The following is an 11,688-nucleotide window of genomic DNA, read 5'->3' on the forward strand; positions in this document are numbered from 1 at the left end:
CACAAAGGACATAAAGTTGATGCACTTTGGTTACATCTGCCACTAAGGCTTCAGCAGTGATGGGCCCATTTTTGTGGACATCACTATTTTACTATTTTCAAGTGGTTTGCATGAAACTAATACTGTGATAGATAAAGCAAATTAAAGTACTTCTCATATCATAACATTAAACTTCATTCCACGGTCCAATGGCGGAGCGAAAGACAATATCATTTGGACAAGCTTTGAACATGAATTACATTTAGATCCTCAACCCAACAAACTGAATAATGATTCCAAATATTTAATTATTGCATGCCATTTATGTGATTTATAGCACCACATGTGTATTTAAAGAACTCTAGTCAACTGAATTTCTTTATGAAGTTGATTATGTGCTCACTAACTTCATTTGGTTTTTCTTCATTGATAAAATGCCCAACATCTTTCATGACGACAATATCATCGTCAAGAAGTGGAGCAAACTTTTTGAAGCCACCCTTGTGAATGAAATCTTGTATGCCAGGATTATGGTACGTCAAATCCAAATCTCCAATGATGAACTTGACAGGTACATTTATCTTAGCTAAAGTCCATGGTGATGTGAGCTCCCATGTCCTAAATATACACAGATTAGGATTTTATTACATTGGAATGTGTAATCCATGAAATTGATAATGCACATAATCTACAATATCAATTAACTGTAAGCAGCATATAATTAAATAAATCATATCTAAATAGTATTAATATACTTCCTCTGATCAGAACTATAAATCTATCTTAGTTGTCTTAAGTCAACCTCAGTCAGCTTCGCTAAGCAATATCTAGACATATTGTCTTACATAAAAAAGTTTTATATTGTGAAAGAACTTTTCGTAATGGTTCTAGTAATGTCAATATGTATAGAAGTTTCTATATTAATGGTCAACTTAAAAGAGTTTGACTTTGGATGAACCTTACTAGACCTACAACCTTTATCAAAGTAAATATATGTAAGTTATTTGTTTGTTAAAATAGAGCCATTCTCACTATACTAACCAACTTTATTAGTTCTTATGGAAGAGTGTTGGTTCTGGTTCCTTCGTGGGCTGCTATATTTTTTTTCACTTCTAGTTTATAATAATAATGTTGCTTATTTATCTATTAAGTACCAATGTTTCAAATGCAGATTAATTAAATGCATTAATTAAGTCAATCTTCTAAAATATCCCCCCTCAAAACTTATGAGACACAACAGAGAAAACTATGTACCAACTTTATATGAGAAATATAATATCATCATTTGACAAGGCTCACAGCTCATGAACCCGTCAGCTAGTTACTCTTTCCGTTCTAAATTATAGTTTATTTAGTTTTGTTCTAAGACAAACTTCTCTTAATTTAACCAAGTATATAGGAAAATGCACTAACATCTACAACATCAAGATAGTTGCATTAAATTCTACATTAAAATATTTTGACATTGCATTTATTTGAAATTTTAGATTTTAATATGTTTAAAATAACATGTAAGTTAGAGAAATTTAACTTAGGACAAAACGAAAGTAAACTTTAATTTGAAATGGAGGAAGTATCAAATAACAAACATACTTATTCAGGGCACGGTAGTAGTTGAGTCCTCCAGTGAAGCCGGTCTTCTCAAACTTGCTGGTGTAGTATTTGAGGTCCTCCTCCGTTACCCAGCTCGGCAAAGGTACTTCATCGTCTGGTGAGCCCCAACCACTCTTTGGAAATAACAACGGTCCAGGGGAGCGATAACTAAAGAACTTCTTGAGCACTAGCTCAGTGCCAAGGCGTGCGAATTCTGCTTCAGTTTCTCCGGGCTCCTACATATAATATCCATTATTATCATAGTTAGTTACTAGCTAAAAGATAGTGTTGCTAGCCTGAAAGGCATGTATGCATCGTTACACTTTGTGTGCCTCAAAAATACCAATAATTGCCATCTTTTTTTGAAGTGGAACAAAACGTATGACATGACAAATTGATTCATGCAAGAGAATTAAGCATACCTAAGAATTCCGCTATATGAAAAGGGTTTGAATCAAGGACCTTGAAAATAAGGCAGAACAAACATATTGAAGTGATTGCTTTAGCTCCAGTCTGCCATGGTAGTTCCAAACAACCCTTGGAAGATTTCATGGATAGGACTTATACAATCCAGTCCAAAGGAAAATTAATTTTGCCTTTTTCCCATCCTCTTTCTCATTTGTTCCTTCTGTCCTTGCGTTTTCTCATTCTTTAGTCTAAGGTGGGGGTGAAAAGGGATTGGTGACGAGGTTTCCCACTTAAAACTGATAGTGTGATATTGTGAACATGGCTCAGGCATGTATGATCGATGCAAACCCTAGTTCCCATGCATGATGGGACTGATGGAGTCGTCAAGGGTCGATAGGACAATGTTGGAGGAGGTACGGGAAACATGGTGATGTCGGTAGGTACCACTACTACAAATGCTGTCATAGGCAATTTTGATGGAACTTTGGGTCAAATGGAAAATGTGATGCATGCAACGTATAAAGCAGGGGTGTGTGGTAGAGCTTCTCTACCAGCTTCACAAAGCTGTTTTCAGCTTTTCCTGCTAAACGCGTCCGAACGAAACAGCTTTTCCCTAAAAGCTTTTTTTAGCTCCCCTCACACGCACGGTTCTCTAGGTAAAGTGAGGTGAATCTGAAAATACTAGTTTCTCCCAGCTTTCTCTCTGCTATCTTCCCTAAAAAGTTGTTTTACCAAACGTTTATGAAAATGGTTTCAGCTCTACCAGTAAAGCTGTTTTTAGAGCTAAAACTAACGAAAGCTGATTCACTAGTGAAATTGAGCTGTACCAAACATATGCCGTAAGATGAGTAGTTTTATCTGAAGGCCACTGTGGTGCAAGCTTCAAAGAATGACTTGCCATAGCTAGATTTTACTCTTAGGGGCAACTTTTCAATCTAAATGTCCTGTTTGTAGAGATAAACAAGGCTTTTGGATTACATGTACCGATGGAGGCAGCCTTTTAATGAAAACAAGTTTGTTCTAGATTACGAGTAAGAGAATTTTTTAGCATGGTCTCAAATGGGGACCTTGGAAGCATAAAAGTGATTCCCTCATTGTAGTTCTGCATGACGGCTTTTTCAAGCGCCCATCCAAGGCTATAAGATTGCCCTGGCTCTAGGTCTGCATATCGACTAGTAAATTTATCGCGCATATGGTGCCAAAAGAGAAACGGCCAATGCCTGTTTCCTGAGAGAAGTCATGCGGGCGGTACTGGAGTTTGTTGGATGATTGCGGAGCGACTCTTGTGTTTGAATCCTCAAGGTATGCTAAGCCTTCTGCTTAAGCTTGACACAAATGAGGGAGTGCAATTTCTTTTACTACTCTGCAGAACATTGTAGGTATTTAACAATATCACGCATGAATCTGATAAATTGTTCTGTACATGATCTTTCCGGTTTCTTTTTGCATGTACTGTAGAGACTATGCAACATCCGACAACAGCAGAATTCCTTTTGGTGCCAAACCTAAGCTTCCGTTGTTGAAATTCTATGGCTGCAAGGAATGCACACGCCTTCAGGGAGAGAGTCTGCGATCTAGAAGCCGCCTAAAACCGGGCTGGCTAAAAGCTAATGTTGATGGGGCATTCAAGTGCAGGTCAGATCAGGGGAAGCTAGGCTTTGTATTGCGAGCGAGACAGGTTCTCTCGAGCTCACGTTGCTAAATTAACCATTGGCTCAGATGTCGAGGATCGCACGCAGGCAAGGCGATCTCCTTGCGGCAGAAATAGGATGAAAACAGCACGGATATTACCGATATGCATCTGTCTAAAGGGGTTCAAACACAAAATGAATAATCTGAATATGAATATGGACATTTAATATCCATATCTTATTTAGATATGTACTCCACCTAGAATATGATCAAACACCACCTAGACGTGCGATCCTTTTTAAGTACTAGTATAAATCCTTTTTAAGTACTTGTATAAATCAGAAAACACCGTCTAGGTGGTGTTTTTCCTAGAATTTAGAGTCATATGTGACGCCTATTAATACAACTGATAAAAGAGAATAGAGCATTTATTAGCAGTTGGCATTTCACTTTGCGGGACTGTAATTTGAATTCTGAGCAATAAATACAGCTGTATTTTTCTTAAAAAAGATGGGGGGTTTTTTGACAACATAAAAAAAAGATGGTTGGACATCTCTAGCAGGTGCCTTGTAGCTAAAGTATAAAGATGTCCTAAACAAAGTTCAGGTGCCTTGTAGCTGAAGTATAAAGGATGTCCTAAACAAAGTTGATTTGGACCACAAATGGGTACATGATTATTATTTGAGCTCGATGTAATGATCTTGAATTAATTAAATTATTCCTTTATTAAAAAGAAATAAATTAAATGAAGTTGATTCTTTCAGATTGCCTATGGAAAGGATACTAACGAAGACAGAGACCAATATAGAGCAAGAGATTACTGTTGGTAGAATTCTTAAGCAAAGTATAACATTCGTCACGGCCTTACACCAAATACTTTGGATTGAATACGTAAAAGGCTAAAGCGTGCAAGGAATCGGAGAACGGACAAAGGAAAGCATCATCGCACTAGTTCAGCATCAGGGGCGGAGCCAGAAAGTTGATTTTTTTAATGTTAAGGGGGCCAACAGTGTTGAATTTTTAAAATTTATTTAAATTTAAAAATTTTAGTGGAAAATTCAAATTCATAGGGGGGCCTAGGCCCCTGCCCGCCCCCTTGTCTCCGCCCCTGTTCAACATGCATGTTAATCAAAGGCTGATTGTTTTGGGTAATCCTTGGCGTCACATGGATTTTCATGTTCAAAAGATAGATCTAAACAATAGTGATTAACAACATGAATGTTGATTTATGTAGTAGCAACTGCCAACTACGGCAACTTTTTGGAGATTGTTGAAATCCAAAAACTATTGAAACTGCTTTCAACATGCGCCATGTTCGCTTGACTTATAAGCCGTACTTTTTCAGTCAACGAACAGTATTTTTCTCTCATAGCAAATCAGCCAACAGTACTTTCAGCCATGCCTTATCAGCCAAACGAACAGGACAGTGAACATATTGGCATGCAAGCAATTTGCATTGGTGGAAGATGACGACGATATGACAGTAAAAAATTGGAGATTGCGCTGGGCTTCGAGATATTTCTAATGCCGCATCTGCAGATGGATGATCGAATCATTGCTCATTGGTCCTCTCTGATAACTGTTTCAGTAGTGAAGTGGTTAATCAGGTTCGTCTACACACTGCTGGGGAAAAGCAGTTCAACATATGTTTACCGTAATTTTAGTTGTTGTTAATAAGACCCTGATATTGTGTAGGCAGCAGCCAGATATTATATTAATTGCTATATAAGTTGGACTTGCTTTTGCCGGACAAAAACAGTTGAAGGCACTTTATATTGATCAAGTTCTACTTACAGTAAACTCCCATTGCGTTCTAAGATCGATTGTATTGGTTAAAAGACAATTAAAGAAAGAAGGAACACTTTTTTATATTATACTTTTTCTATTCCAAATTATAAGACGTTTTGATTTTTCCAGATATATTGCTTTTACTATGTATCTAGACATAGTGTATATATATGGTCCAAGCAAAAGGGTTGCACTGTGTAAGTAATTTAATCCGTGGACGCCTAACTATCCCTCGCCTAGTGTGTCAGTCGTGGCGCGTCGTTGTAACTTGCACTATTTCTCGATCTCAATACAAAGATGTGCAAACCTTTTGCGTATTCGAGAACAAAATCGATGGACGCCGTAACTTATTAGGATGAAGCTGCACTGAAAATAGACAATGCAACTACAAATATCATAAGGCTTAGCTTGTTTTGGATTCCTTATGAACCAAATAGACAGTGACGGAAATAGACCGGACAAGCCTAGCACGCGCTAGTTGCAATGCTGAGACATGGAAAAGGACATGTGCGCACTAGACACTACCCGTGAAAGCGACCAAAGTAAGAGCGCGGGCGAAGCAAGGTATAGATGCATGACTTTGGACGAAGAACATGAGTAGTGCAACGCTAGGGATTCTATCAAATCACACCCGTCTTCCTCTTAAAAAAAATGAAAAAAATATAATTTGAATCAACACACGAAGCAAGATATAATAGTAAGCAATATCAAGCATGGCAAGGGTGCATGTGGCCCATGGCTGTGCAGGACGTGCAACCGTACAGGGCCTCAGATTTTTTTGGGGCCTCAAATTAATTTACAGTCTATGAGGAGTCTGGAAATTGCTGTGATACTGCATCAGTCAACCCAGCACTTGCATGTCCATCTGCCGACCAAACTCGTCGAACTGATAGCCGTCTAATTGATCTACGTCGTTCTGCCACTCTGTCGTTTGTTATCTCCCAGTCTCCGCTATAGGTCTGGAAATCTCAAGTCTGCGTAGAGGCTGTGTGGGCTGCCTGTCCGTAGTGCCCCAAACTGCTTGGTATTGTCTTATATAGTTTTGTATATTGTTGTAATTATTTCTTTTGATTGGGGTTCTGGGATTCAAATGACAATATTTCGGATCTGACCGAAATGGATGAATCTCGGAAATTTTGGTAATTTCGGACCGGTTTTCACTCGTTTTGACCGGTCAAACTCTTCAGATTTAGCTTATATTTGATGGAATTTTGGCCAAAATTTGATCAAAAAGCATGAAGATGAAATGAACTAATTATAGCTTGTTAAGTTTGCAATTCTATATTGAAATAAGAACTTGTAGGCATGTTTGAACTCTAGACTTGACTGAAAAATCGAAAATTTCTGGCTATTTCGGACCTCATCGAAATGGGTGAATTTCACCGAAATTCAGTCATTTCGGGGCGAATCCCAGAACCATATGATTGCTAAACTTTCGCCTGTTTGCATAGGACTTCACTGCTAGAATTATTTCTTTTAGAGGTTTGCTGTATAAAACATTTCTTTAAGAAAAGAGTATATTTTAGCATATGTATTATTGCCATTCTATTTTTCTAAATTGGGTAGGGCCTATTTTAAATTTTAGACCCAGGCCCCAGATTTTGCCGGCACAGCCCTGGGTGCATCACATGCAGGTAGTTTAATTTTAGAGGTACCTGGATTCGGCAGATGTAGTAGTCGTCGCCGAAGAGCGCCCTGAGCCCGTCGACGGGCTTCCGCGCGGCGCTGCGGGGCGTGTAGGCGACGCTGAGCGCGACGAGCGCGCGCACCCTGTCGGGCCGGAACAGGCAGAGGCTCCACGCGATGAGCGCGCCCCAGTCGTGCGCGGCCACGAACACCTGCTTCTTCTCGCCGCCGAGGACGTCGTCGATGAGCGCCACCAGGTCCCCCACCACGTGCAGCGCCGTGTACTGCCCGGGGTCCGCCACCGCGGGCGCGTCGGAGTCGCCGTACCCGCGTAGGTCCGGCGCCACGGCGCGGTACCCGGCCGCGGCCAGCGCGCGCATCTGGTGGCGCCAGGTGTACCACAGCTCCGGGAAGCCGTGCAGCAGCAGCACCGTGGGCGCGGCTGAGGACGATGGGCCGGCCTCCGCCAGGTGCAGGCGCACGCCGGTGCTTAGCTCCACGGTGCGGTGGGTGATGGTCGTCGTCTGATCGTCGGCGCTGGCTGTAGCGGCGGCCATTATCGGCGGCTCTTCTTGGTTAGGCTTAGGCTTGTCGAAGCAGCAGGAGCAGAGGCCGCGGAGGCAGGATGTGCCCATGAACAATGGACACCGCATGCACTAGGCACTAGCTAGCTTTGCTAGTGGTGGCGCAGGAAGCTACAGGACAGGGCAGGTCCTTGTCGTGTGCGCTCTCGCTCTCCGGCCTGCTTTATTTTGTTTTGGTGGGAGACCAGTGACAGTGTGGATGGAGGAGACTAGAGCTAGGAGCAGCCGAGAATCGCATGTGGTGTGGGGATGAACCATCCAACTGATCCAATAGCATATGTTGTCCCTGGTGGTGTGTACGCATCTTTTGTGGCCGTTGAGATGCCCCCATCTCTTTGGGCAAGTACCGTGGGTGTGGTAACAACTTTATTCTCCTCGTGTAGTAGGTGTAGGTCCACTGACATGAGCTGTGACTGAATGTGTGCTAGGTAAGGTTCCTATTTAACGAAAGCAAAGTATATATACGGGACCATGTGCAAGCATGCGCATTTCTTTTTTCGAAATGATAATCAACAGATGTTCTTAGGCCAGTCTCAGTGGAGGTTTCATCTCTAGTTTCCAACACACCCATATTTTGGAAACAGTGCAGAAGAGTTTCATCCCATGAAACTCTCTCTACTCCCATAAAACTTTTATCTTCTCTCTCTTCATCAAGACAGTGCCATGTCAGCATATTTAATGTCCATAAAATTCTATGAAATCTCCATTGAGACTGGCCTTAGTAAAATCTTCAACAGTCGACTAGTGGCATAATGCACAAGACTTAGCCATTAAGAAATGCCAGCTGTTCAGTATTTTTATTCGTCTTCGACGGAGCTTGTGGATGGCGTGACCCCTGGTTTTGAGGAGGTTCAAAATCACCAATACACATAACATGGAATCCCTATCGGTCTATCACTACCGTGTGTACTAGAATCAGCAGTAATCCAGCTTCATTGACAGGTCATAAGACATAGGATCCATATAATGGCCTTGTTCGCTTCTTTTATAATCCATCTTTTTCAGCTTGTTTTTTTAGTCAGAAGAGTGTTTTTCTCTCACAACAAATCAGCGGAAACAATATTTCGGCTTGTTTTTTCAGCGAAGCGAACGAATAAATGATTGTGATCCTATTGACCTAGGAGTGAAGCCTTCTATCACTGTCGAAATTGGCAGTACTGCAGGTGTTAGACACATTGATACGTCGGATTTTCACTGCTGGTTTGGAAAATCACTCGGCAGTTACATTCAAATGTTTAATTGTGATGTGGCCTGGCAGCGGCATAAGGTCTTCACTACGAGATTTTTCATTGACCGGACAATGATAGGGACCATTGGATCCACCACATCTATTAGTTGCTTCTCTACCATCAAATCCAATTACCACCATTGCTTATGTTTATAAAAAATGTGTTAATTAATATTTTTGTAATGACATATATTGGTAATTTGAACGCAAATGTAGTGGTTAGTTTACATTACCTTTCATAAGAGTATATGAAGATAATTTAGTATATGATAGAAGTGGGTAATTTATATACAAATTTAGGTGGCCTATTGTGAATTATCTTTTAAAATGGCGAAGGTGGGTAATATACAAACTTAGAGGGTTCTTTTGAATTATGTTTGATACCGGTAGAGGTGGACAATTTATATATAAATTTAGAGGGCTACATTGAATTATCTTTCATGCACCGATTAATAATGCTAGAGGTGGGGAATTTAGAACCAAGGGGTTACTTTATGTATTATAATAACAAAGGTGGATAATTTTTATGAAACAAAGTAGATCAAATATCTATTATTTATTATGACGATTAGACTCTAGCAAATTAAAGCTCGATGTTTTGGATTATTATGAAAATTTTTAGGATTTATCTTCTTTTTTCTAGCGTATCTAACGTGGAAGCTCTATTAGAGCCCCAAATTGGTAATAGTAAAGATAAATGCTTCTGGGCACACGCAGATTGTCCCGCATGGACAACTTAGGTCCCCTGCCCATAGTCCCACACGGATTTAGTGACACACTAGGTGATTGCTTCACCATTTGTAGTATCTGTAGGAGGAACTCTCTTGCCAGGAGAAAGTCCTCCAGAACTTTGAAATAAACATCAAATAAATCAAATTGTTACAAAAATTATAGTTTCTATATGAAACCTTTTTAGGGATGTTATAATATTGTATGTTAATCCCTAACCAAGTTTTGGATTTTTTTTAAACATTTTGGTACTATTAAATTACAGAAAATATGAAATGACAAAACAATAAAATTGTAAAGTATACAAATATCTGATTTTTTGTTTCTAACATGTAGCATTGAAATGCAACACTACACTCATATGAGTATTTTATTGAAATTTAAGGATCGTTTTAACAATACATGTAGTTTAAATTTGAAGTCAGGCAAAAATATATTTTAATACTCAAAAATATAATTTGTGTAAAGATATTTATATAAACTAGGAATACAATCTGTTAGTCCGATCGTCCTCTCTGTAACCCTACATCTCCTGCCTATATAAAGGAGGGAAGGGACCTTGGGCACGGGATCCATCTTCCGCTGTCCCAATCTACCTCGTAGCTAGGAGCAACAACCCCTGTAATTGAGTATACGAATACAAGAGCAGCAGCACCACTAGAGTAGGGATTAGCGCGCACCGTGCCCCGAACCAGTATAAATCCTTGTGTCTCGTGTACTACCATCTGGATCCGTCTACGCGATCACGTTACTAGACATTACCGGAGCTAAAACAATCCGACAATTGGTATGTGGTGCGGTCGTACTAATGTATGCAAATATACTTCATTTTGTTTTAGGTATAATATTCAGGTACACATAAATATTTCTTTTTCTTGTGTTTTGTATATACATAATAAATACCATTTTTATATATGGCATGGAGTCATCACCTTAAAAAAGAAAAAAAGTATGAACACGTACGTACTACCATATATATATGGACATATAAACTCCCAGCATGTGTGCAATTTTAAAAACGCCGGAGTGCGTGATCCTAATCCGTAAAGGATTTGGTGGTTGCTTTTGACAAACCCGATTAGAACAGAGATCCCTGTGTGGTTGAGTAGATACGGGTGGCAGGAAAAAAAATATCATGGTGGAAACTTTGCCAAGTAAAATAAAATTTTGTCTAATTTATTTTCTATTTGAATTAGGATTTCTATTCATATTCAGTTTATTTAGGCTCGGAGAGATCTATTTATCTAGGGTCTTAGACAGAAGAAATTCTCGACTTCCGGTAGTTAGGGGAAGGTGGACGAAAAAAATAGATGAACAAAAAAAATAATCGAAAATTTTGCCTCTTTATTATTAGGTATAAATTTTATTTTATGTCAATGTTAGATTCTATATAAATTTATAAATAAAAAATATGTCAATCGGAGTCGGATGGGTGATATACGAATTTTGAAAGGTTTGCTGTTAGTTTCATTTCATAAAAAAAACGAATTGTATAAATGGGTCCTGGCTTTTATCAGCACGTGTTGTGCTGCTGGTGGGGAGCTGTGGCCACTGCTGGGATGATGGGCCAAGGCTAGGAAAAGAAGGGAAATGAGTTGGGCCAACTTGGATCCAAAGTGTAGGGGAGAGAAAAGGAGAGGGAGTAGGAGATGGCTGTTGGGCCGCCGCCCACTGATAGAAGAGTCGGCGAGTGGCAGATAGAAAAAGTGGATGGCTTCCTACCAAGGTTTATCACCCATCCAACTCACAGCAAACCAACCCCAATCGAATTTATCAGTCCAAAATCCTACCAGCGCAGGCACTAATCCCGCCAAGATAACAGAATCATGCACGTGCGGCATGCGCAAACCGGCCGGACATGAGCAGCGAGTGATGATTGTAATAAAGCACGTACGGCGCCGGCTGATCTCATCGATCACGCGAACACACGTGTCCCCATTATCGGAGGAGTGGAGCAGGCGTTCGGACTGAACCTAAACTCCCTTGGACAATGCTGACGGCAGACCTTGATGCTGAAGGCATCTGCACACTTGGATGATGCAGCTAGGCATACGCAGAACGTGGACTGATCGACCGATTTTTTTTTTAGCTCTTTTTTTTGAAAAAATTTCACAAATATAT

The 11,688-nt window shown here is 40.1% G+C and overlaps 1 protein-coding gene across 1 annotated transcript; it reads right to left on the reverse strand.

Moving 5' to 3' along the window:
• Positions 1-132: 132 nt before the first annotated feature.
• On the reverse strand, positions 133-7,930 carry LOC136508487 (uncharacterized). Its single transcript, XM_066503169.1, has 3 exons — positions 7,056-7,930; positions 1,573-1,808; positions 133-597 (listed from the first exon to the last, which is right to left on the reverse strand). Exons 1-3 carry the CDS (start codon positions 7,677-7,679, stop codon positions 345-347), a joined length of 1,113 nt encoding a protein of 370 aa, XP_066359266.1. The 5' UTR covers positions 7,680-7,930; the 3' UTR covers positions 133-344.
• Positions 7,931-11,688: the final 3,758 nt, after the last annotated feature.

Source organism: Miscanthus floridulus, chromosome 15 (genome assembly GCF_019320115.1).
Source record: "Miscanthus floridulus cultivar M001 chromosome 15, ASM1932011v1, whole genome shotgun sequence".
Classification (NCBI taxonomy): Eukaryota; Viridiplantae; Streptophyta; class Magnoliopsida; order Poales; family Poaceae; genus Miscanthus; species Miscanthus floridulus.

What these genes read in the sequence shown, in the direction of transcription:
- LOC136508487 (XM_066503169.1), bottom strand. Translation starts at nt 7,679, where the DNA reads ATGCGGTGTCCATTGTTCATGGGCACATCCTGCCTCCGCGGCCTCTGC. An exon ending in ACTACATCTGCCGAATCCAG is followed by an intron (nt 1,809 to 7,055) that starts GTACCTCTAAAA and finishes TATTATATGTAG; the next exon opens with GAGCCCGGAGAAACTGAAGC. An exon ending in TACTACCGTGCCCTGAATAA is followed by an intron (nt 598 to 1,572) that starts GTATGTTTGTTA and finishes GTGTATATTTAG; the next exon opens with GACATGGGAGCTCACATCAC.